Source organism: Uloborus diversus, chromosome 1 (assembly GCF_026930045.1).
Source record: "Uloborus diversus isolate 005 chromosome 1, Udiv.v.3.1, whole genome shotgun sequence".
In the NCBI taxonomy this organism is placed as follows: domain Eukaryota; kingdom Metazoa; phylum Arthropoda; class Arachnida; order Araneae; family Uloboridae; genus Uloborus; species Uloborus diversus.
Window position 1 is genome coordinate 24,761,613 of NC_072731.1, and position 25,236 is coordinate 24,786,848.

The 25,236-nt window shown below is 34.8% G+C and overlaps 1 protein-coding gene across 1 annotated transcript in view; it reads left to right on the plus strand.

Moving 5' to 3' along the window:
* The first annotated feature begins 8,816 nt into the window (after positions 1 to 8,816).
* LOC129228435 (transmembrane protein 132E-like) overlaps positions 8,817 to 25,236 on the plus strand; it is a 100,402-nt gene continuing 83,982 nt past the window's right edge. Inside the window, exon 1 of the mRNA XM_054863119.1 lies at positions 8,817 to 8,946. Coding sequence (XP_054719094.1) covers positions 8,898 to 8,946 — 49 coding nt within the window. The 5' untranslated portion in view covers positions 8,817 to 8,897. The remainder of the gene's footprint in view (positions 8,947 to 25,236) is intronic.

Sequence of the window (25,236 nt, forward strand, 5' to 3'; positions counted from 1 at the left end):
AAATAACTCCTTTCGCGCTTTAAAATTCTCTTTGGTATCTGTTTATGATTAGAAGGTGCGGATGGAGTTTCTTACCAGATGTTACAGTTTAATGCCATTGACATCGAAAACTCATTCGTTTTACTCCTTTCAAGAGAAAGTCTTGTAGTTAAGGTTCAAAGTTTAAAATGAAAGCTAGCGGAAGATGTTTTTTAATGATTTAATAAAAATTCGTGAAACAAATCGCTTGAGGTAAGACACCAGTAGTGGTCAGTGCTTCAGTAGTGGCCACTTCAAGTTTACCTATGTACTTTGAAGAAAGAAATGAACAGTAATAATGTGATTTTTTGTTGGTAATTAATGTAACTATAATATTGAATCAATTTTGTTCATCAGTTATTTGAATTTAAAGTTAGAAATATAAATTCTTCGGATAGGAGAACGTCAGATGGCCACTCTGAAATTTTCAGATTTTGGAGTAACCACTAATGGATCAATTTTGCGGTTTGGAAAAAAAATGGATAAAAAATTAAAAAATTGAAATTCTGGCATTTTTAAAAATTGGGACGATTTAGGAAGAGTTGGACACTCATTGAGTTTCAAGAGGTGCAATTAATATTGTAGACCCACAGTTTAATCATTAAGTAGCCACAACTGAAGCACTGGCCATTGGCCACTACCAGGGTGTTGACCTTACTTTTTGCTTCTTTGGATGAAGTAAGAGTATGAATGAAGCATTGTAATCACGAAAAAAATTTCGCTCACATTTCGGTACGTTTATTCACTTTCCAAATGATATTGACTGGCAGGGCTTTCAGCGGGGCTGTGGCGTCGGAGTCGGAGTCGAACAGATTTTGGAGTAAAGGAGTCGGAGTCAGGAGTCAAAGGCTTAAAATGCAAAGAGTTGGAATTGGAGTCAGTGTTGGTCATTTTCCCACATCCACCTCTCTGGAGTTGGAGTCGGTCATTTTTGCTTCACTTCGCAGCCCTGGTTTTCAGCACATCCGTTTTTTTCTAGTCATTAAAAGCATTGGTTAATTAATAGACGTGAAGGGAAGTAGTGTGTTTTCCACGTCGGTTTAACATTAATTTTGTCAGTGGTGGGCAGGGCCGCGCCATCCCTATGTGTGAAAAATTATTGATTTGTTGTGTAAGCCCACTATCTCGGTAAAGTGGGTTAACAATTTTCTGCATTTTGAATTATTTTCTTCAGAAACAAATTAAACATTGATCAATACGAAGTCCAGAAATAGACATCTTGCTTTCTGTACCAGTATATCAAGTATTAGAAATTTAAGCAGCGTAATAGTAGTTTCCCATTTTTTTCTGGAGTACTTATTAGATTAAAATAAGCAATAATTATTTCAATCAAGTTCCAAGATTTGTTTTATTATTATTTTTTTAATTGTTGGGGTAAAATACTTTGATTAACTGAAACTGGACATCTCTTTTTTAGCAGAGCTCAATGCAACGGTTCCAAAAGAAAAAGTCATATTTCAACAGTCAATTTCGATTGCCCTCCCTTACATCCACCCTGACTCGAAATAACTACGAGATTTGAAGTAAAAACGTACACTGTTTCAAAATTAAAAATGTAAAGACTGTTTTTTCCTTTTATAAAAAAATGCCAATCAAATTTTTTACAATTCACATTTGTCTACAAAGCCTCACCTCAGGTTAACTATATTTCGCTTTAACATTACTGCATAAAGGTGCTCAAAAGACATTGGCACGACGGCGCCGATCAGGCTTGGCGCAGGCCTGATGGGGGGTACAAGGGGAGCGCCATGGTGGTCATGACCTATCATGAAGTTTTGGTCGCGAAGTTTTGACTCCAAACCCCCTCCTCTTATTCGCACTAAATGTTCAGCATTGCAGATGATGTTGACGTCTCGTATCAAGATGGAAATTAAATGTTATTGATTACAATGTTTTTTTTCCCTAGGAAACCGATTTGTTTTCTATTAAAATGAAATTCATTTTTCGCTATTACTTATTTTGGCTAAATTAATGTTCTTAAAAGAAAATAGTTCCACAGCTTGACGACTCCAAAAGTCATAACTCCGCAATCACAAATCAAGTGTTTCTATAGAAACTCCCTCCCTTCAAAAGAACACCATGACGTTACCTAATCTCAACTTTTAGATCGACTGGCCAACTGTATCGATTTCGGACCGCCTGGTCTCTTGTTTCTCTAGTTGGTATATTCCATTTTGTTCCTTCCCCTTATCAATCTATCCATTTTTCCAATCGAGCCACGCCCAGATAACAAATGGCAGCAGAATTCGTTTTCAGTTACGGTCCCGAATACACAACAAAGCTCTTGTTCGGATGATTGATAAAAGTTAATTATCGGGTTAAGAGGATTGCTGGTAAATAAGCACCGGTTCTTGGATTTTCATGTCAGATTAAAAGTCGCTTGGACTGATAACAGGTTGCTTTCCTGTTAGCTTGCCAAAAAACTGCTATGCACATATTCTGTGTCAGAAGTAAAATATAAATCACTTTGTCCGACAACTAACGCAGCACAAACTTCTTGCAGAAAGTGTGGTTTTTAAAATGATACGGTTGGATTAACTGCTTATGACTAGAGTAGACAAGTCAGTTTAGTTAAAAATTTTTTTTGGAAAGAATTGAACTAAACTCGAGCATCTGTTACACTTAATTAACCTTTAGAAAAACACGGAATTCGTTGCATTTTCCATGTCATTTCCTTAGAATCTATTTTAACTTTTTCTCGATTTTTTAAGAAGTGCGCTCAATGTCGTTTAACTAAAAAAAGTTGGGGTATCAAAAATTTTTCAAAATCAAATTCGTGCCAATTCATATAAAGGAGTAATGTAATCGTTGTTACTCGTGGGGCAGTAAATCGTAACTACAATCAACAATATTCCATGAAGTGAGGGCTGTCCAAAAATGAACAGACCACTAGATTAATTGATCAGGTATTGAGTATTAATATTTCATTAGAATTAAATTACTTACCCTACAAATAAAAATGAATAACAATACTGTATAAAACTGTGAAACATTGAGAAACATCTCCAAAAAGGAGTGAGTGTTGGAGAAAATGGTGGTCATATTTGAATTCAGAGGGAAATTTTCGCCACGAAGCGTAGTTTATTGAAGTATTTGATCAAAAGCTTAAATGATTGAAAAAGAAATACTTTAGAAAGCAAGGAAACCAAAAGAGAAACAGAAAAATAAATAATGCATAAAGTATACACGATTTTACCATATATGTGTACGTAGCGTGCTGTGCAAGCAAGCTAGCCTATCTGTTGAAAGAAGAAATAACAACGTCAAATAGCACAAATTGCAGACTACTGCAGACACGTGTTTTGACTTGACAGGGAACGCCTTTTTCAATGCAAAAGAGATGAACTGATGTATGTCTTTTCTTCCATAAGCTCATTTCTTTTGCATTGAAAGGGCGTTCCCTGTAACGCTGAAACATGTGTCTGCAATAATCTGCAATTTGACGTAGTTATTCCTTCTTTTTACCTTTTATGTACAAAGGTATTTATTTATCTTAGTATACCTGTGTTAGAATGATTATATGATTGTACACTATCTGATGGATATATATATATATATATATATATATATATATATATATATATATATATATATATATATATATATATATATATATATATATATATATATATATATATATATATATATATATTGAGTGAAACTCAAAAATGTGTAATTTACAGGCCCTAACGTATTCAAGTTATAAACTTCGTCAGCGACGTGATTACACGGTTAATAGAGAATGCATTCGAAACAGTAATTATAAAATATAGGGGAAGGTTGCCGGCAATGGACCGATTCCCTGACTAGACCGCGAAGATATTTCCCGTAAAAGAGTTTGTGCAGACACGTAATCAGTTTTAGTACTTTCCTTTGTCTGAAAACAGTCTACTGCAGAGTCATCAAGAAGGTAAAATTACTTCATCATATTGTTAATCGGTCAGATAAGATTTTTACCATTATCTTACTAATTATTGAGATTTTCATTTAGTTATAACATGCTTTGAATATCACTAATAAATTGAACGTGAACATTACTTAAAACAGTGCTTTTTCAAGTATAATTCCCCATATTTCATGTTTCATCATGATTCGTCACAGCAGTAACACTTATAAGAATATTTAAAATGGTTGCTATCATTGGATCGCTAGATGTTTTCACTAATGGACCACCTGACAAAGTTGTTCATTCATAGAAAATCGCAAATATTGAGGAAATATTTCTAAGCTTAAGAACAATTTTTGATGCACCAAATGCAAACACGTGCTTTTTATCGTTATCTTGATAAAAAACAAAGTTGTTTCCGATTACCAAATTTTTGGGCTAATAGTTTAAATTGCTTTTTAAAATATTTAAATGAACAGCATGATTCATTAATTCATCAAAAAATTCCAAACTTCCAAGTCCTGATGCTGATATGCACCCTCACACAACAACATCTTCACTGTCCTGATTAACTGGTCCAACTAAGTTCTTAAGATCAAGTTCCTAATGTTTTCTTCTATTTTCAATTCTACAACAATTTAACCCAAAAATGTTGAATTTATTTTCATCTATAAGTAAGATGTTGTTCCAAAACGTTTTGAGCTTATTTATTATTGATTATACGACGGAAAGCGTAAGCTTTCTGTTTTTCGTACAAACAAGAAAATTTCTGCTGGAAAAAGTACCATTTAATCTTGCTAATCAGAAAACTTGGCGAACAATTTTAGGTGAAAATTAAGCGTAAAATGTTTCATTCAGTTCTGCAGAAACTTTTCAGCACTCAAATGTGTATTTTTAATAATTTTTTTAACTGTAAATCTCCGATCACGCTTTGTTAACTTTGCCGGTGGACCTTTTCTTGCCTTGTTTTCGATCCGATTCCTGTCTTTAAAACATTTTATCTTGCACTTCACTATAGAATGATATAAATTAACTAATTTAGAGACATTTCAAACCAATTTACGGCTACTGTGAGGGGAAAAAATCAAATTTCGAATCGTGTTTGTTTTTTACGCATACCTGTCATTTAAAAATAATAAGCAGAATATTAGGGAATAAATAAACGAAAAATGAAAGCCAATTGACTTTACAGTATCATCACAATGCAAAAATAATTTAAAAAAACGATATATCATAGTTTTAATCATGAATTTGTTGGAAAATTTTTCATTGTACGATGACTTTTGTGGCGTATTTTTTTCTCTATGTGTTCATATTTTTGACAAATTTCAAAAATAAATTCTGGCAATATTTTGAAAAAAACTACTGGGTTTTATTCAGAATGGCGTAGGAATGGTGTGAAAAAAATTGAACTTCATATTCGAATTCAGTTTTGCGTTATTTTGGTTTTACTAACAAATTTTAAGGTGTACGAACACTTTTGGAAGCCACTGTATCTTTGTTCTAAATTTACCATCTAGTGTGATCCATGAATATCTTCAGAGATTGCCACAAGAAAAAAGCTAAACACATGGTTATTTCATTTTGAAATCTCTACAAAATGTTTAAAAATATGAAATTTTTGGATCACTAGAAATTTGAAGTGGTTCACTAGAAATAAAGAAAAGAGAAGAATTCTCACTTCAAACTCAGGTTGATGACATTATTTGTGTAGACCGCCGCGTCACAGTGGAAATGACTGCAGAATATGTTCAAGTTAGTGTTGGTACAGTTCATACTCACAGGACTGCGGAGTTAGAGGTCAAAGAGTCGGAATCGAACTGATTTTGGGGTAAAGGAGTAAGAGTCGAAGGTTTAAAATTTCAAGAGTCGGAGTCTTTCATTTTCGCTCAAAGCCCCTAACTCTGCCAATGCTTACAGCCAATGCTTCAGAGTCGGAATGGTTTTGGGGCAAACGTGTTGAAGTTGGAGTCGAGGTCTATGAAATTCCTAGAGTTCGAGTCGGAACCGGCCATTTTACCTCCGACTCCGCAACCCTGCATACTTAGAGGAGAGCCGTGATTCTCCAACAAGACAGCGTATGTCCTAACGTTGATCAATTAACCCATGAAACCGTTATTAAAATGGGCTGGGAGGTGTTGCTTCATCCCTTTTATAGCCCTTTCTGATTTCCATTTGTTTGGTCCGCTGAAGGAGATATTATGTGGTAGTGAAGAAATTTGGAAAATCAGCTCTGGCACCATGGGGCGCCCATATGGGAGGGGAGAGCAAGTGGGGACTCGAACTCCCCCTAGAAATTAAAACTTCTTTGCTTTTAGTACATCTTTCTTTCCAAGAATGTAAAAACATTTCTTTTCCATCCATTAAGGAATAAGGTATTAAAAATGCGAAATTTTAATAACTCTGATCTGTACTGAAATCGATTTCCATGGGGAAAATATCCTACTAAACCCTGGGGAAAATATCTGAGCCCCCGCCTCCCCCCCCCTTCAAATTTTGCACATGGTGGTAGTGAAGCGCCCATGTCCGACACCTAGACTTATTCGCATTCGATATAAAAAAACTAGTAACCCGTTGGGACAAATGCATAAATACTGATGGGGATTATGTTGAAAAGTAAGTCTTCGGTTTTTTCTCTTGATCAGTTTGACAATTCCAGGTTCCAGTCATCATCAAATTTAGGGGACGTTATTTCGTCTCCAACCGATAGAAGGAAATTTGTTGTCTTTCAAAACTTTTAACGTTGTCCTTGCGACATCGTTGCAGGAATTATTCAGGATTTAGGCGGAGACTATAGTGTCTAGACGAAGACTCAAACCTGAACTATGAATGGATGTCCAAGCATTTTCCGCCTTTAAATTTCAATTTTGGGTACAAAGAATCGAAGATTTTATTTATTTGTAATCCTGATTACAAGGTGAAATTACGATAATAAATTGATTGTTTACGATTTCGATTACATCTAACTATTTTTGGCTACGACTATGATTACAGGTATTTTCATTTTTTTATTATACAATTATATTTACGAACGCATAAAAATGTAGTCGATTACGTCGATTACGATTACGTAAACGTCGATTACTCTAAGCCTGGTACTCAGGGTTAAAAGTAAAAGAGAACTCGAAAAATTCGGAAAAAAAATAAGGTGGGTGTGCTTACTTTTTTTCCGAATTATTTATTCCTTTTATTCCGCTTTTACACCACACTGACCGAAGTTTTGAGTGGAATTTTAAAAATTGAAGGGGAAACAATTTTTATTTAATTCATTTTTTATTGCTCTAAAATTTTAGGTAAATGTAAATATTTAGTTAAGAAAGCATTTGCATATCTTATTGCACAAAATTTATTTTAAGTGTATAACATCGAAAGAGAAATTTCCATTTCATAGCTAGAATAAATTTGCATCTTATTATTTTAAAGATATCGACTATTTTTTAAAAGAAAAATAAACATTAAAATATTTAAATTTCTGCTGCTTTGGCAAGATTCTTATTTTTAATCCATCATTTAGTAAATCGTGTGCATTGAAAATCCTCATGTATTTCTTATTTTGCAGCCATTAAGTAGTAAATGATATTACTGACCGCCATTACCCAGGGTATGTGTTATACCGGTCAAAGCTGATTTATGCAATATTTTTTTATTTTTACGATAGGTAAGTTAAGGCTCGATTTCAGTCTGCAATAGGTAAAATATACTATATGCAAGCAATTTTGCATGATTGCGTGTCAAATTAAAAAAGAAAGTAAAGTTTTATATTCATTTTTCGTTAGGTGACTGCCATTACCTCAGTCAACCCTACTGCCGTGCTAATCGCAAAAGTCGTATCCAAGGGCGCCATATGCAAAATTTTAAGGGAGGACTCAGATATTTTCCCCATGGTTTAGCAGGATATTTTCCTCATAGAAACCGATTTCAGTTCAGATTAGAGTTATTAAAATTTCACATTTTTAATAACTTATTCATTAATTGCTATAAAAGAAATTTTGTTACATTTTTTGCAAAGAAAAAAGTACTAAAAGCAAGGAAGTTCTAATTTCAAAGGGAAGGGTGGGGGGCCTTGAGCCCCCACTTGTCCCTCGCCCCTATATGGCGCCCTTGGTCGTATCTGCAGAGCTGAGTTCAATATGAAATATTCCCGTTTAAAGTTTTGCACCTCCCTGTACTTGATTCGGATTCAACTTTTTCAAAAAAATTTAAAAAGTAGTTCCAATTGACAAATGAACATAAAGCATTGTGTTTAGGTGAAATATAAGACAAAGATCCACCTGGTGACCGTACTCTAATTTGATAAAAATTGCAGATTCGACTTTCGTGCTTTTCGCGTCAGTGCACTCTGCATTGATCAGATTTGTTATGAATAAAAATAAAACAAACATTAAATATTCATTAAAAAAAAAGAATATTAGGAGTAAAATTTCTTTGGCGCTTCTATAAGCACAAGCATGTTTTTCTTTCCGTTTTGTAGTGTGCGTGTTTATGTGTGCGCGCACCTTCCCACCAAGAGAGGTTTTTTTCCCCACGCGATTTTTTTTTTTTTTTTCATTTTCGGAAGATTTTTTTTTTATCTTGTTCCATAAAAGAAAGTTTAATAAATATTTAAACACAATTTGTTTTCCTTCATTATTTTTTTCCGAAACCAAATCTTCTTTTCTTCTAAATTCACAAACAAAGAGAGCGGACTTTTCAGTATCCCCAACCGTAACTAATTCAATTAACGGGACACAAAGGGGCCCCCACTCCTACCCCTGCCCCACCGGCCGAACACCGGAAGCCATTGCCGCAGAAGCAGGCTCCGCGGATGAATACAGATCGTCTCGCAGCGCATGCCGGGAAGACTGTCAGCAGACGATTCCGAAAGAAAACAAGGCGGAGGCCGCCATGACAGTCTCCACTATGGCCCGCTACGGCGGCCGTTCTTTTAAAATGGTGCGGTTTTCCTTGCGTCTGCCACCCTGTTTGAAAACAAAAAACTAGAAAAATCACCGGCATGTCCTCTCGGATGTTTTTCCTGCTGATTTTCTGCATCAGCTTGGCAGGTGAGGGCAGTTTTATTTCTTTCCGAACCACTCCAGTCATCTGTTTCTGTGAATGGGGGATGTGGGATTGATGGGTTGTGTGCTTCTTGGATAACTCAAACGAGGTTTGTGTTGTTTTTACTGCCGTGCACCGTGGAAATAACGGAAGCAAGATATACAGCAGAACCTTTTTCGGAAAATAATTGGGACCGGGACAAATAATGGAAAAATGAAAATTTGTATCAAACGGGCTACTAATAAAATAGGTATTGAAAGGGAGGAAACAGTACCACTCGTAGGAATAAAATACAATATTTTATTCATACATTTAATTTACTATGATTTCAAAAGATGAAATTACCATAAGTGATCTTACGTTTCATATTCATTATTATCGTAACATTTCCCTAGATTCTTAAATATGACCCACAGTTTGATCCATTAATATGTAAAAATTTTTTAATTTTTCTTTTGATGTCTTTAAATTTAATTCTTTTTTTGAAATTTATACTTTATTCCTGAAAACTTCGTAAAATAAAAAAAAAGTTCAATTTTTTGTTATTTTTTTAGTGTGACTGTCTTGAGCTATACCTCGTCGTTTTAATCATCTCTTATGGTGTTTACAAGGGCGCTCATGTAGGGGGGGGCTCAAGCCCCCCCCTACATGAGCGCCCCTACATGAGCTAAGGGGGGGCTCAACCCCCCCTTAGAATTTAGAACTTTCTTGCTTTCTGTACTTTTTTCTTTGCAAAAATGTAAAAACATTTCTTCTCCAGCCATTATGAATAATTTATTAAAAGTGTCAAATTTTAATATTTCTGATCTGTACTGAAATCAGTTTCTATGGGGAAAATATTCTGCTAAATCACGGGGAAAATGTCTGAGCCTCCCCTTAAAATTTTGCATATGAGCGCCCTTGGGTGTTTATACTTTTTAATAAATGCACATGACTAGAACTGCATCTGAAATTGCGAGGAAAATTAATACATTTTTTTTTTTCACTCATGTTCCATTCGATCAAAAATATCGGTTATAAATTAATTTTAGAATACAAAAATTGTAAATAAATTGAAAAACATAAATAAATAAATAAATCAGCGGCTGACAAATAAAATTATTATTATTGTTATTATTTATTTATTTTATAAATTTATTTATTTGAAGCGTACATTTCCCCCCTCCCCCGAATTTTTATGCTCTTTTCTTGATTACTCCGTTTTTCAAAAAGTAATGGTTTTGAATAAAATGTGTTCAATGTTTTCGGAATTTTTTATTCACATGTTAAAAGAACACTCATAATGCGCAATTATTTAAAAATTTACACATGTAATACATGAAGTGATTTTCTTAAAATAAATTACCTATGAGAGAACTGCGCACAATTGTAATCTTTACTAATAATAAAGCTGAAAGTCTCTCTGTCCGGAACTCTCTCTGTCTGTCAGGATCTCTGTGACGCGCATAGTGCCTAGACTGTTCGGCTGATTTTCACGAAATTTGGCACAGAATTAAAGCATGGGGGTGTGCACCTCGAAGCGATTTTTCGAAAATTCGATTTTGTTCTTTTTTTATTCCAATTTTAAGAAATTTTCACTGAGCGAATTATCACAACGTTGGACGAGTAAATTACCAAATGATCATAGCGTGGAACCGTAACATGGAAATCATAGGAAATTGGCAAGAACATAGCAAATTGGCGAGAATTTCATCATCAGGCGAACCAAATGATCTTTTCGTTTTTTTACTACGGGCAAAGCCGTGCGGGTGCCACTAGTATTGAATAAAATATACTTGCAGAAAAAAAAAAGTTGCATTAAAAAAAAAAAAAGCTATTTTAAAATAAATAGTTGACATTGACAAAATGAAGCTGATAAACTGAAAATAAAAAACGTGTTCTAAAGGACTACATTTAATCATCTTTGCTACAAAAAAAAAAAAAAAAAAAAACCTCAGTATAGGAAAAAGCTAGATATGAAGAATAATAATTCATAATTACCGTATCTACGCGTTTAAAGTCATGTAATGCTTCAGGAAAACGTACAAAAAAAAAAAAAAAAAAAAAAATCACTAGAGTAAAAGGAGTAATGTATCCGTAAGAAATATCCATTAAATAAGTAAATAAATAAATAAAAATAAATTTCAAAAATAAATAAGTTTTTGCGCCCCTGGCGGAAAAAGCAGACCATAATACTTGTTGTCAGAGGCATGAATTTTGAAAATCATTTTTCCGTCTAAAGATCAGCAGGTATCACTCTAGCTACCAGTCACGTAGAAATAAATATCCACAGTGAAATAGATGAGAAATCTTGATTGCTTTAAAAGGCAGTCGAAATCAGTGTTTGAAAAGTTATCAAAATCATGAACTATATTTTGAATTATGTTGTGAAAAACATAGTTTCAGTTGAGTCTAAAATTATAACTTAAGATATCCCTAGTGTTTTATTAAAACAAAAGCAAAACTAAATTTAATTATATGTATGGGAAAATGAGGTTTGTTTACATACAGAGCCGGATTTACGTATAAACTAAGCAAACTATAGCTTAGGTCCCCCGCTTTGTTAGGGCCCCCAATTCCCGGAAAATTGCAGGATTCATTCCATAAAAAAAAAAAAGTACTTGAAAAAATAAATTTCATTTTCTAGTGCTTGAAAACCTAAAAGTGTGGCTACAAACAACAAACGAGAGGGGGGTAGGGGGAAGGAATGCTAAAATATGTCAAGTTCAGCTCCTGCATGGGTGGATGAAAGGTCAAAATAAAAGAAAAATATTAACATAAGTGAAATGGCTAAAAATTATATAATAACATTAAATTAATTAAAAAAAACCACGTAGCAAATCTCCCCTCCAGCTATGTTGGGGCGAATGTGGGACCCCCCCCCCCCAGAAGTGAATATCGATCGTTAAAATTAAAAAAAAAAAATCACTTTCTTGGGGTTGGGGAACTTTACAGGGTATTTGTTTCATTATTTTGATTTCCAAAAAATCTCCCCCCCCCCCAGTAACTATGGGTAAATTTGTCAAAAAAAAAGTTTTTTGTTTCTCTTTATTTGGTCCGAGTCCAGTACTATTCGAACTTTCCCATGACCTCTTAAATTGTAAAAAACAATTGCAATTATTTATTCGGTAAAAAAAAAACACGTAGAAAATCCCCCCCCCCCAGCTTGTTAGGGCGAACTTGTTGCCCCCCAGGAGTGAATTATCGATTGATTAAATAAAAAAAAAAGATTACTTTCGTAGAGAGGAGGGATTTTCTCAGAGTTTACATTTGATTGTAGCAGGAAAAAAAATCCCCCCCCCCCCCAAAAAAAAAAATGTTTTTAATTTAAATTAGAAATTTTGAAATATTTTTCAAAATGAAAGGAAGCAATTCAGCGTCCGTACATCTGCTTCTACCATTGTGTGCTCAGCATGAAAAGAATGAAGGGGAAAGTATACGCCTGTGATGATTTCTTCTTGCTGTTTCGAGGGCAGTTTCGTCAGTGATCAACTGTAGCCAACACAGTGAAGTCGTTATAGCTGTTTGTTTTTCTTTTCGGAGCACGCTGTACCGCATCCTTAAACTGAAAACGTAAAAAAAATCCTTTTTTCAAAAATATATTTTGATGTTTTTATATTATGAGTGTTTTAAAGGGTAATTTTAAGTGTAGCCAGCCACCAGATAAAAGATAATTTAGTATATTATCTCTAGAGTATACATTTAATTGTTTTAATTGCAAAAAAAAAAAAAAAAAATCTCCCCCTACCCCAGTAATTATGAGTTTATTTCACAAACAAAAGTGATTTTATGTTAAAATTGCAATAACGACTTTTTTACTTGTAAATGTTAATGCGTTAATCCGATGCATTAAATGAATTTTTAAAATAATAATTTGGAAATTCATATAGATTTATTTACCTTCAGCATATTGGTTGTGATAGTGTCTATTTAGTTTGATAAAAATGTTCCTGCAATCTCGATGATATAAATCTGCTTCTGTTAAGAACTCGGAAAAATCTAAATCACGGAATTTCAGTTTTCAGTGTTTTTGAATCTTTGAAACTTTTATTCCTTCAAATAAAGTTTCTGTCAAAACATTATCTTTTATCTGGTGGCTGGCTACACTTAAAATTACCCTTTAAAACACTCATAATATAAAAACATCAAAATATGTTTTTGAAAAAAGGATTTTTTTTACGTTTTCAGTTTAAGGATGCGGTACAGCGTGCTCCGAAAAGAAAAACCAACAGCTATAACGACTTCACTGCAGGGTTGGCAAAAACCCGGGTTTTTTCAAAAAAGCCCATGGACCCAGGGTTTTTTGGGTTTTTTTAAATAAAACCCAAAAAAACCAACTAAAGCTGGGTTTTTTAAAAGAAATGTGGGTTTTTTTTCTCATTTTTTTAGGGAAAATGTAGGGTACTTGTAGCATATTGTAGCAAAGTATATGAACAAAGCACAAGAATTGTCTTGGGGTAAAAAAAGCTGGAAAACTAGTTAAAATTCAGCATTTTCTGAAGAAGAGTATGAAAGACGACAAAACCCAAGAATGGTGAAGTTTCAGATTTTTTAGTTTCCATGATTACCAACAGTTAAGGCAAAATTACTTCTTGAGTGATAAAATCTATTGTTCGTTTTTAATTACTTTTTTTTTTTTTTTGCATTTTACTTTATTGTATTCCTTTTTTTTATGCAAAACTACTGTAGAACCTCAAGTAGTTTAAATCCCTATTTACTGAATTCCAGCTTAATCAAGATATTTCTTTGAATTTTATGTTGCCTGTTTTTCTATTTCTGTGTACAGATTAAGAAATATTAAACTTTTTTTGTAAGATAATGAAAATACTGTACATCCTATTCTGTTTTCTGTCCGACCATTTGTAAAACCTGTTAATTTCTAAAAAAAATATAACTTGTTAATTCGAAATTTGTGACGTGTCGGGTTGCAGAAAATAATTCACATGAAAGCCTTTTAGCTAGAGTAGTTTCCTCTGTACAATCTACAAATATTGAGAAAACCAGATGTAACAGGACTTAGTCAAGATAATTTGAGTTATTTATTGACCAGTTAAAGATAAAAGTTAAATATATATTTTTTAAATCTTTGAAGTATTTTTAATGCCGTTAAGAGTTAAGAAATACTATTAAAGTTCAAAATTCATTTTTTATGTCCATTATCTGTGGTGAAGAACAAACAAAATAGAAGTTTAAATTGTAAAAGTATTTAAATTAATTACTTTTTAAAAAAACTTCTCAAAAAATTAAAAAAAAAACCCAAAAGTGGGCTAAATAATGGGTTTTTTTAAATGGGTTTTTTCAAAAAAACCCATTGGGTCCAACCCAATCGGGTCCAATCCGGCCAACCCTGCTTCACTGTGTTGGCTACAGTTGATCACTGACGAAACTGCCCTCGAAACAGCAAGAAGAAATCATAACAGGCGTATACTTTCCCCTTCATTCTTTTCATGCTGAGCACACAATGGTAGAAGCAGATGTACGGACGCTGAATTGCTTCCTTTCATTTTGAAAAATATTTCAAAATTTCTAATTTAAATTAAAAACATTTTTTTTTTGGGGGGGGGAGTTTTTTTCCTGCTACAATCAAATGTAAACTCTGAGAAAATCCCTCCTCTCTACGAAAGTAATCTTTTTTTTTTATTTCATCAATCGATAATTCACTCCTGGGGGGCAACAAGTTCGCCCTAACATAGCTGGGGGGGGGGATTTTCTACGTGTTTTTTTTTACCGAATAAGTAATTGCAATTGTTTTTTACAATTTAAGAGGTCATGGGAAAGTTCGAATAGTACTGGACTCGGACCAAATAAAGAGAAACAAAAAACTTTTTTTTTTTGACAAATTTACCCATAGTTACTGGGGGGGGGGGGAGATTTTTTGGAAATCAAAATAATGAAACAAATACCCTGTAAAGTTCCCCAACCCCACGAAAGTGATTTTTTTTTTAATTTTAACGATCGATATTCACTTCTGGGGGGGGGGGGTCCCACATTCGCCCCAACATAGCTGGAGGGGAGATTTGCTACGTGGTTTTTTTTAATTAATTTAATGTTATTATATAATTTTTAGCCATTTCACTTATGTTAATATTTTTCTTTTATTTTGACCTTTCATCCACCCATGCAGCGTGTGACCCGAAAATAGTGGGCGGAAGGGGGGGGGGGATTAGAGCCAAAATTTTTAATCACATTTTTTTATTATTTTAACCGGCCACCCGCCATAAAACAGATAAACCGTGTTTTGGGGGCTCAGCTCTTGGTCTACAGGGACGACGAGTTCGAACTGAAAAATTCATTTTGTGTTGAATAGTCCATTTATTGAGAAGGCTATAGGCTATATAACATTGCGCTTTGACTAATAGGAGTGGAGCAGCAATAAGAAATGTAATGAAAGCGAGAAAATTTATATAATTGTATAAAATGCTTGGAACGCCGAATACACGTACATTTTTGAGGTAGACCGTGCAACGCCTGGCAATGCAGCTAGTAGACTTATAATTGCTGGGGAGGAGATATTTTGTTTTGCAATTAAATGTATACTCTGTAAAATTCCCTCCACGAAAGTGATCATTTATTTTTAATTTAATCAATCGACAATTCACCCGTGGGGGGGGGGGCACCACGTTGTAAAACTGCGCACCGCGTAGCAACCCCCTCCATTGGTGTGGGGGGGGGATTGCTACGAGTTTTTTTTTAATGAAAAAACGTTCAAACTTTGGGGGGGGGGGGGGTTTTTGCAACTTAAACAGTCATGCGTAAGTTCGAATGATACTCGACTTGAACCAAATAAAGAGGAACAAAAAAAATTTTTTTTGACAAATTGACCCATAGTTACTGGGGGGGGGGAATTTTTTTTGGCAATCAAAATAATGAAACTAATACCCTGTAAAATTCCCCCCCCCCCCCACGAAAGTGATCATTTTTTTTAAGTTTAATAATCGATACTTTACCCCTGGGGGGCACCACGTTCGCCCCAACATAGCTGGGGGGGGGGGAATTCGCTACGGGTGTTTTCTTATTAATTTAATGCTATTATATAGTTTTTAGCCATTTAACTCATCACTTTGATATTTTTCGTTTTTTTGACCTTTCATCCACCCACGCAGCCGTGTGACCCAAAATTAGTGGGGGGGATTCGAGCCAAAGTTTTGAATTGCATTTTTTTTATTATTTTAACCGGACACAAGCCATAAAAGAGATAAATCGCGTTTTCGGGGGTCAGCTCTTGGTCTATAAGGGGAGTCTTGCGTCGTGCCTGAATAATGTATATGCCTGAATAATGTAGTACTTTTGTGTATATCTTTATGCACGATGTCAGCGGCTAACTATGTGATTCTGAAACAAATACTCAGTTGTTTGATGTTAATAACAGCATTAGTATGTGTAAAATTGAAATTAAAATGAATCTGACCAAAATTTAACGGTAATTAACGAAATTGAAACTGAGCTCTCATCGACCAATGAGAAGCGAGCAAATAAAAGCAGGAAGAAAAAGAACAAAAAACCTACTGCTAATAGTGTTTTCATTCATAAAACTGTTGTTCATGATACTATTGATGATGAGAACACAATAAAACAAAAAAAATCTGGTTCTGAGCTTCATAAAGATGTTGTTTCACCAAACGACTCAATTAGCCAGATTGAGACTGACAATGAAGCTTGTTCCTGGTGACTAAATCTGCATAATCTAATGATGAAACTGAATTTAAAACGGTGAAAAGTCATAAAATGAAGAAGAAAAAAGTTCCCTCAATTTGAGTCGACGGAATAATGACTTTGCTAGTCATTTAAAGCTTTATTTTGAAGTTGCCGGTTTAACTGTAACCGGGAAAATTAAAAATGACAAAATTATGTGCATTTTACCGAATTTCGATGCCCATAAAAAACTAAAAAACTATCTTGATGAAAATTTCATTGGAAACAACTCATTGAGACTCTCACATGAAAAACAAATCAAAGTTGTGATTCGGGGTCTGCCTGTCAGCACAGATCTCGAATTGCTCCACGAAACTATTGAAACTGAAGGGTTCAATCCCCAGCACATGACGCAGCTGCATAAAGTCGGTCAAATTAAGACCAAATTGCCGCTGTTTCTAATTTATCTTCAAGATAATGAGGAAAACTCAAGAATCTGTACTCTTGAGAAATTAGGAAATCTTAAAATTTCACTTGAACCACTGAGGAAAAAAGAATTGATTCAGTGTTCGAACTGCCAACAATATAATCACTCTTCATTTAGTTGTGCCCGCCCGCCAAATTGTTTGGCTTGTGCCGGCCAACATAAAATTTCTGATTGCCGCAAAGCGACTATTTCTACTCGACTTAAAAAAAAAATGGAAATCTAAGAAATAAAAATAATGAAGTTCACAAATTTGAAGAAAAAACAAAATCGTGTAAAATTAAACTACAGGAACCACCTGTAACAACAAAAATGAGTTATAATGTTTTTGACGTACTTACTGAAACCTTATAAAAACTGCTGAATGAACTTAGAAATTAGTTGAAATTTATTTTCAACTGATTTCTGTTCACATTTTTCATTCTTAGGCGTGACTTAGCGGCGGATTGAATGTTCGTCCAATGAGCGCGCCTCTAGCCTCTCATATACTCCTTAATTAGAAATTTCACTGCTACAGATGAAGTTACATCACAATCTCTTAAGTTTTTCCATTCTTGGTTAATTATTGTCACTGTAACTTACTTTGCCACTTAATAATGAAATTAATTATTAAAAATACTTTTCTTAGATGATGTGGGCCTAACCCGCGATCTGAAGTGAGCCAATAGGAAAGCCTTTGGGCGTACTTCCTATCTGGCTATATTTAAATTTTAAGCATAATCCTATTGAGACTGATCAAAAGAGCCTTATGCTCTACCATCATCGACGCCATCCGAATGAAGTCAGCGGCTAATAAGGCCTACCAAATTTGACCGCACGGCCTTATTATACTTCTTTGTTTTTGTAACAATGTCAGCTTTTCATCTTATTTTCAGTCTTACTCAATATGTTATGTATGTTTATAAGAAATTACGATTGTCTACTAATTGGTTCAGTTTTATAGTAGTACCCCTAGCAGCAGTGGCGTAGCTAGGGAGGGGCGGGGGGGGGGGGGGCGGTCCGCCCCGGGCGGCACTTTTTGAAAGGCGACAATTTCACTTTTGATGCAAAAAAATTTAAAGCATTTTCCAAAAAAGGAAATCATGCTTTTAATCTATTACTGGAAGCAAAAAAAAAAAAAAAGGGTCTTCGAATTGTAAGGTTTTAGTACGACTATGATAATAAAATTACTCTAACACAAAACATGTGTTTTTTTTTTTTTTTTTTGTTGTTGACACCTCAGCACTATTGTTTGTTTTTTCTTTTCCTTCGTCTGAAGCTACAGACTGAGGAAGGTGGTTGTGTAAAGTCAGGGGACTATGTTTTTACTTCCTTTTACAAAAAAGGAAGTATTGTATTCGCGAAAAAATTTTCACTCAAAAATCGCCCTTAATTTCCATTTTGCTCACCCCCAAATGAATGTTGAGTTTTTTTTTTCGATTCGACCACATGCGGAAAAGTGCCTAAGAATGTATAGACACGCGAAATATCCATTTTGACCATCACCGAGGTAATTACAACGACTTTTCTCGTGACGTCTGTATGTATGTGCGTATGTGTGTATGTGCGTATGTGCGTATGTGCGTATGTATCTCGCATAACTCAAAAATGGTATGTCCTAGAAAGTTGAAATTTGGTACATAGACTCGTAGTGGGGTCTAGTTGTGCACCTCCCCTTTTGGTTGCTTTCGGATGTTCCTAAGGGGGTCTTTTGCACCTTTTTGGGGGGAAATCATTGTTAATATCAATGCAAACTTAAGTGGTGTTACAATTTGGCGGACACTTGGCGATATATCGCCAGTCTTTTGGTCGCCAAGTTTTGTCGCCAACTTGGCGGAAAATTTGGCGATTTTTTTTTATCTGGTTTTAATTTGGCCATCGTTTTTAATATTTAGAGATTAAACTATTGAATCACATTAAAATTGCCAATAATGGGAAAATGACATTAAAATGGAGTAAAAGGAAGTCATGTGAGGCACACATCAGCTCGTTTTACTTTCTTTTGCAAAAAAGGAAGTATTGAATACGCGAAAAAATTTTCACTCAAAAATCGACCTTAATTTCCATTTTACTTACCCCCGAATGAATATTGAGGGTTTTTTTTTTTTTTTTTCGACTCGATCACACGTGGATAAGTGCCTAAGAACGTATAGACACGCAAAATATCCATTTTGACGATTCCCGAGTAAATTACAACGAATTTTGTCATGACGTCTGTATGTACGTATGTATATATGTGTGTATGTGCGGATGTATGTCGCATAACTCAAGAACGGTAAGTCTTAGAAAGTTAAAATTTGTTACGTAGACTCCTAGTGGGGTTTAGTTGTGCACCTCTCCCTTTTGGTTGCGTTCGAGTGCTTCTAAAGTGCTCTTTTGCCCCTTTTTTGGGGGGGTGGAGAATCATTGTTAATTTCGATGTAAACTCAAGTGGTGTTATAATTTGGCTGACACTTGGCGATATATCACCAGTCTTTTGGTCTCCAAGTTGTTTTTTTTTTTTTTTTTTTTTTTGGGGGCGATTTTTTTTTAATGTTAAATTTGGTTTTAATTTGGCCACTGTTGGTGATATTTAGAGAAACACATTAAATCACATTATATATGATTTAATGTGTCTCATATGAACATGTGTTTCATATGTGTGTGTGACATATGAATCACATTAAAATTGCCAGTAATGGGGAAATGACATTTAATTGGAGTAAAAGGAAGTCATGTGATGCACACATCATCTTGTTTCTGTCCATAATTGAACTATAGTTTACAATGAACGAAACGTATGAAGGGCTCGGGGCAAGAATGTGATATGGCACATGAGGTTTTTTTTTTTCCGGTAGGCCAATTTCCAACTTTTGAAAAAAATTCTACAAATTTTTTTACAGATATTATACATTCTATATTCTGCAATGCTAAAACCAGACAAGTTTTTCTGACAGTGACATAATCCATTATCATGTTTATTTCAATCATCAAAGCAACATTTAGAAGAAAAAAAATCATTATTCATTTTTTCAAAAGTTATCACGTTCTTGCCGCCAGCCCTTCGTATCAACTCACTCACTCTAAATCGGACGTTTTCAATTGAAAAGGTGAAAAAAGCGGTCTTCAAAGTGGTGCCATTTAAAAAAAATTTTGTTTCAAAATGTCTTGAAAATTGGAAATAAAGGTTTTGAAAAGTATTTTTAAAAAGCTTTGAACACAGACTTGGGTTCAGGGGCCGTTACCCATGCTCCTTTTTCTAATTTGGTCATGCCCATAAATGAACCTGCTTTCAATTCGCAGGGTTGATGCGCAATAATAAACAGTTTTTAACAATACTGGTAAAATTGGTGGAGAAAAAGTGAAGAAAGAAATCTGATAGTCGGAGAGTTCAGGCCCGCCAGATCATACTTATTTTCTAACTAATTGTAGGAGATAGAATAGAGTTAGTATGCACTTTGAATATGCGCATGCTTGCTAGCAGGGGTTGAATGTGCCCAAAAAAATTAGAACTTTCCTTATTTTCTGAGAGCTGATTTTTACGTATGTTTTACATTGGTAATTCATAAAAAAAAAAAATACTACCAGACACTTCCAGTGAGCCGAAGTTGCTGCCAGATCCTCAAAAGTTCGCAAAAATAGCGTATGTTTACCTATTCTATTCCAAGTGAATTAATGCTCCCCCCCCCCCCGCCCGACTATCTCCGAATTGAATGAAATTTTATAGAGGTGTAGACATGCCTTTGAAATCAACATATGCATATTTCCAACTTCCGAGATCCAAATTCTGAAAATCCAGAATCCTTTAAATGAAGAGTTCCAAAATGGCGGAGCTATGAAACGAATTGTCATGTCTCGTAATCGTAGGAGGGCATTAGTTTACTTGACATGGAATAGACACGCTATATTTGCGAGCTTTGTGGCATCTTGCAGCAACTTCTGTCCAAGGAAAGTGTCTGGCAGTATTTTTTTTTATTAATTATTGACAATGTTCTGTAAAACATACACAAAAATCAGCTTTCAAAAAATAAGTCCTTTTTTTTTTTTTTTTTTTTTTTTTTTTTTTGAGCACATTCAACATAATACCTGAAAACTGGCCCCGGCTCAAGCTAACAGGCATGCGTATATTCAAACTCTATCACTCAGGATTAGTTACTCAAACGAGCTGATGTGTGCCTCACATGACTTCCTTTTACTCCATTTTAATGTCATTTTCCCATTATTGGCAATTTTAATGTGATTCAATAGTTTAATCTCTAAATATTAAAAACGATGGCCAAATTAAAACCAGATAAAAAAAATCGCCAAATTTTCCGCCAAGTTGGCGACAAAACTTGGCGACCAAAAAACTGGCGATATATCGCCAAGTGTCCGCCAAATTGTAACACCACTTAAGTTTGCATTGATATTAACAATGATTTCCCCCCAAAAAGGTGCAAAAGACCCCCTTAGGAACATCCGAAAGCAACCAAAAGGGGAGGTGCACAACTAGACCCCACTACGAGTCTATGTACCAAATTGCAACTTTCTAGGACATACCATTTTTGAGTTATGCGAGATACATACGCACATACGCACATACGCACATACGCACATACACACATACGCACATACATACAGACGTCACGAGAAAAGTCGTTGTAATTACCTCGGTGATGGTCAAAATGGATATTTCGCGTGTCTATACATTCTTAGGCACTTTTCCGCATGTGGTCGAATCGAAAAAAAAACTCAACATTCATTTGGGGGTGAGCAAAATGGAAATTAAGGGCGATTTTTGAGTGAAAATTTTTTCGCGAATACAATACTTCCTTTTTTGTAAAAGGAAGTAAAAATAATTAAGGTCTGGCGGCCCTGGACTCTCCTACTACTAGACATGGCAATTCGTTTCACTGCTCCGCCACTTTGTAACCCTTCATTTAAGGAATTCTAGCTCCTCAGAATTTGAATCTCTGAAGTTGGAAATTTGCATATGTTGACTTCAAAGGCATGTCTACTTCTATGAAATTTCATCCAAATCGGAGATGGTCGGGTGGGGAGCATTAATTCACTTGACATGAAATAGGCAAACATACGCTATGTTTGCGAACTTTTGAGCGTCTGGCAGCAACTTCGGCCCCCGTGAAGTGTCTGGCAGTATTTTTTATGAATTATCGATAATGTTCTGTAAAACATACATAAAAATCAGCTCTCAGAAAATAGGTAATATTCTTTTTTCTTTTTTTTTTTTTTTGCGTACATTTAAACCCCTGATACCTGTAAACTGGCCCAATCTAGCAGACATGCGCATGTTCAAAGTGCTTACTAACTCTATTCTATCCCACACAATTAGTTACTCAGAAAATAAGTAAGGTCTGGCGGCCCTGGGCTCTTGTACTATGACTATAGTTGGCACAAATCTAACCTGGCAGCGTCCAATGTTGTGATAAGGATCTGCGTAGCCTTCACAATGCTGCCAGGTTAGGTATGTTCCTACTATAGTAAGTCTTAAAAGAATTTTTATTTCTCACCTTAGTGATAAACCTTGTTAAAATAGATGTGTCTCCAAAGGGTACTTCTACGCCCTGTCCCCCATAAATACCAGCTTTGACCGGACAGTCGCAAGGACGCTCTGGTGGATAAAACTGACAGGATGCAGATTTGAATCGTTTAAGATACTCGCAGAGAGGAAAAGTGCTGGGGAAAAAAGATTCGAATCAAAATTAACTTGCACCTGGTACTAAAATATATATTGGTTACTCGCATTGAGAGTCATCTGGGAAAACTGTTATTAAACGCTGCCTCAAAGCTTAAAGAATATATGAAATGAAATAGTGGTTGATCTTATACGATTTGCAGTAAAGCAGTCAATAATTTTATAACGGAATTTTTCCAATATGTAAGGCTCAGCGAGACTGCTATGCTTAAAAGACGTCGTAAATCTAGATGTGGATCTTGAATTTAACCCTCTTTGGAAGCACCAGTCTAAGATTTGTTGTTTCTGACTGAGTTATCCTCTATGGTCTTGAGAAGACGTTCAACTACCCTATCTTCTTTGGTTTTGAGAGAACGTCTAATTAAAATTTCTTTGGTCCAAAGAGGGCTTCCTATTGGTGCATTCTAGTCTTATCCTTTGAATTCCCTTCCACTCTTGAGAGAACTAGAGATATTTCTAGCGTAAACACAAACCAAAAACCTGAATTTACTACTTATACAACTAGATCAAAATAAAGGTGTCCCTAAATAGACTTTGTTTTCAAAATTTATAACAGGAAAACGGTTAATGATGAAAAAAAAAATTCTTGCAGAAAATTCATGTGGTGGGCCGCAAATTGTTTTCCACCGTTTTTACTTCCTTTTACAAAAAAGGAAGTATTGTATTCGCGAAAAAATTTTCACTCAAAAATCGCCCTTAATTTCCATTTTGCTCACCCCCAAATGAATGTTGAGTTTTTTTTTCGATTCGACCACATGCGGAAAAGTGCCTAAGAATGTATAGACACGCGAAATATCCATTTTGACCATCACCGAGGTAATTACAACGACTTTTCTCGTGACGTCTGTATGTATGTGCGTATGTGTGTATGTGCGTATGTGCGTATGTGCGTATGTATCTCGCATAACTCAAAAATGGTATGTCCTAGAAAGTTGAAATTTGGTACATAGACTCGTAGTGGGGTCTAGTTGTGCACCTCCCCTTTTGGTTGCTTTCGGATGTTCCTAAGGGGGTCTTTTGCACCTTTTTGGGGGGAAATCATTGTTAATTTCGATGTAAACTCAAGTGGCGTTATAATTTGTCGGACACTTGGCGATATATCGCCAGTCTTTTGGTCGCCAAGTTTTGTCGCCAACTTGGCGACAAATTTGGCGGAGTTTTTTTTTTTTTGGTTTCAATTTGGCCATTGTTGGTGATATTTAGAGAATAAATATTGAATCACATTAAAATAGCGAATAATGGGGAAATGACATTAAATTGGAGTAAAAGGAAGTCATGTGATGCACACATCAGCTCGTTTTTTTCTCTTTTTGCTGTTAAGGTAAATTACGGAGGAAACAATAAATTTCAAATCCTTTCGTTATGTGATGGAGCTACCACTTCATTTTAAGTAAGTTCCGAGGAAACCACCGCATATATCATTCCCTGTTTCAAAAATTGCTTTGATTGGTCATTGACCACAAAATTTTCATTAAGCCAGAATGCATTTTATGTTCATTTTTTATAAAACAATATTCACAATTAGAATAATAATTGCTTGTACTACTGCACTATATTAACTAATTCTTTATTATTATTAAAATCTTAATAATAATTCAAAATACTTTTGACTCTTTAATGTGTCAATTATTTCCCTTCAAAAAGGGCGGCAAAACGAGAATCCCCGGGCAGCCAGAAAGTGTAACTCCGCCACTGCGACTCGTTGGAAAACATGTAAAGATGTTATATGATACAGTGACAAAAAACGATGCTGTAGCATATTACAGAAAATGCATGAATAATGAAATGCATAAATTATAAAATGCATAAATGTAAACATTTGCGATGATATTTGAAATTAAAATGCATTCTGAAAAATGTTTTATTTATTTTTTTTTTTTCAATATTATATTTTAAATCAAGATATACATCACTATTCGTTTGATGAATCAGTAAACTTTGAAGAATAATAAGTCGTTAAAAAAAGCTACGGAGTTTCTTATGACGATAACTAGTGTATTGGTAGAATACTAGAATTCGGTGAAACTATCAACTTGTATAAAGTTAACTTTTTAAAAGAGAGATATTTAGGATTGAATTAGCCCAAAATTAGTGTTATTCAGTTCGTAAAAGCAGTTTTTCTTTTTTTTTTTTTTTGGCACATTCAAATTGAGTTAATTAAATTGATTCCTTCAATTCAATTTCTTTATAGAAGTAAGTAAAGAAAGAACCAGAATGACGAGAGGCCATGTCAGCCTAGTCGGAAACTAGGGGCCCGGGCCTTGGGTGGCCCGGCGATACTATCGCAAAAAAAAGAAAGAAAAGAAAAGAAAGAAAAAAGAAAGGGGGAGGGGACTCCGAATAAGAGAAAGCGTAAAGATCAAGTTAAATTTACTCTTTTGGTTTTACTGCTGTGACACTAAAAATAGAAACTGCTGTATAGTAAGCAGTTTTGATTTTTTTTCTTTTTTCCCCTTTTTTTCTCTTTTCTTTTCTTTTTCTTCTTTTTTTTGGGGGGGGGGAGGAGGCCCGGCAACATAACTGACAAGGGGCCACCTTGGCTCTCTG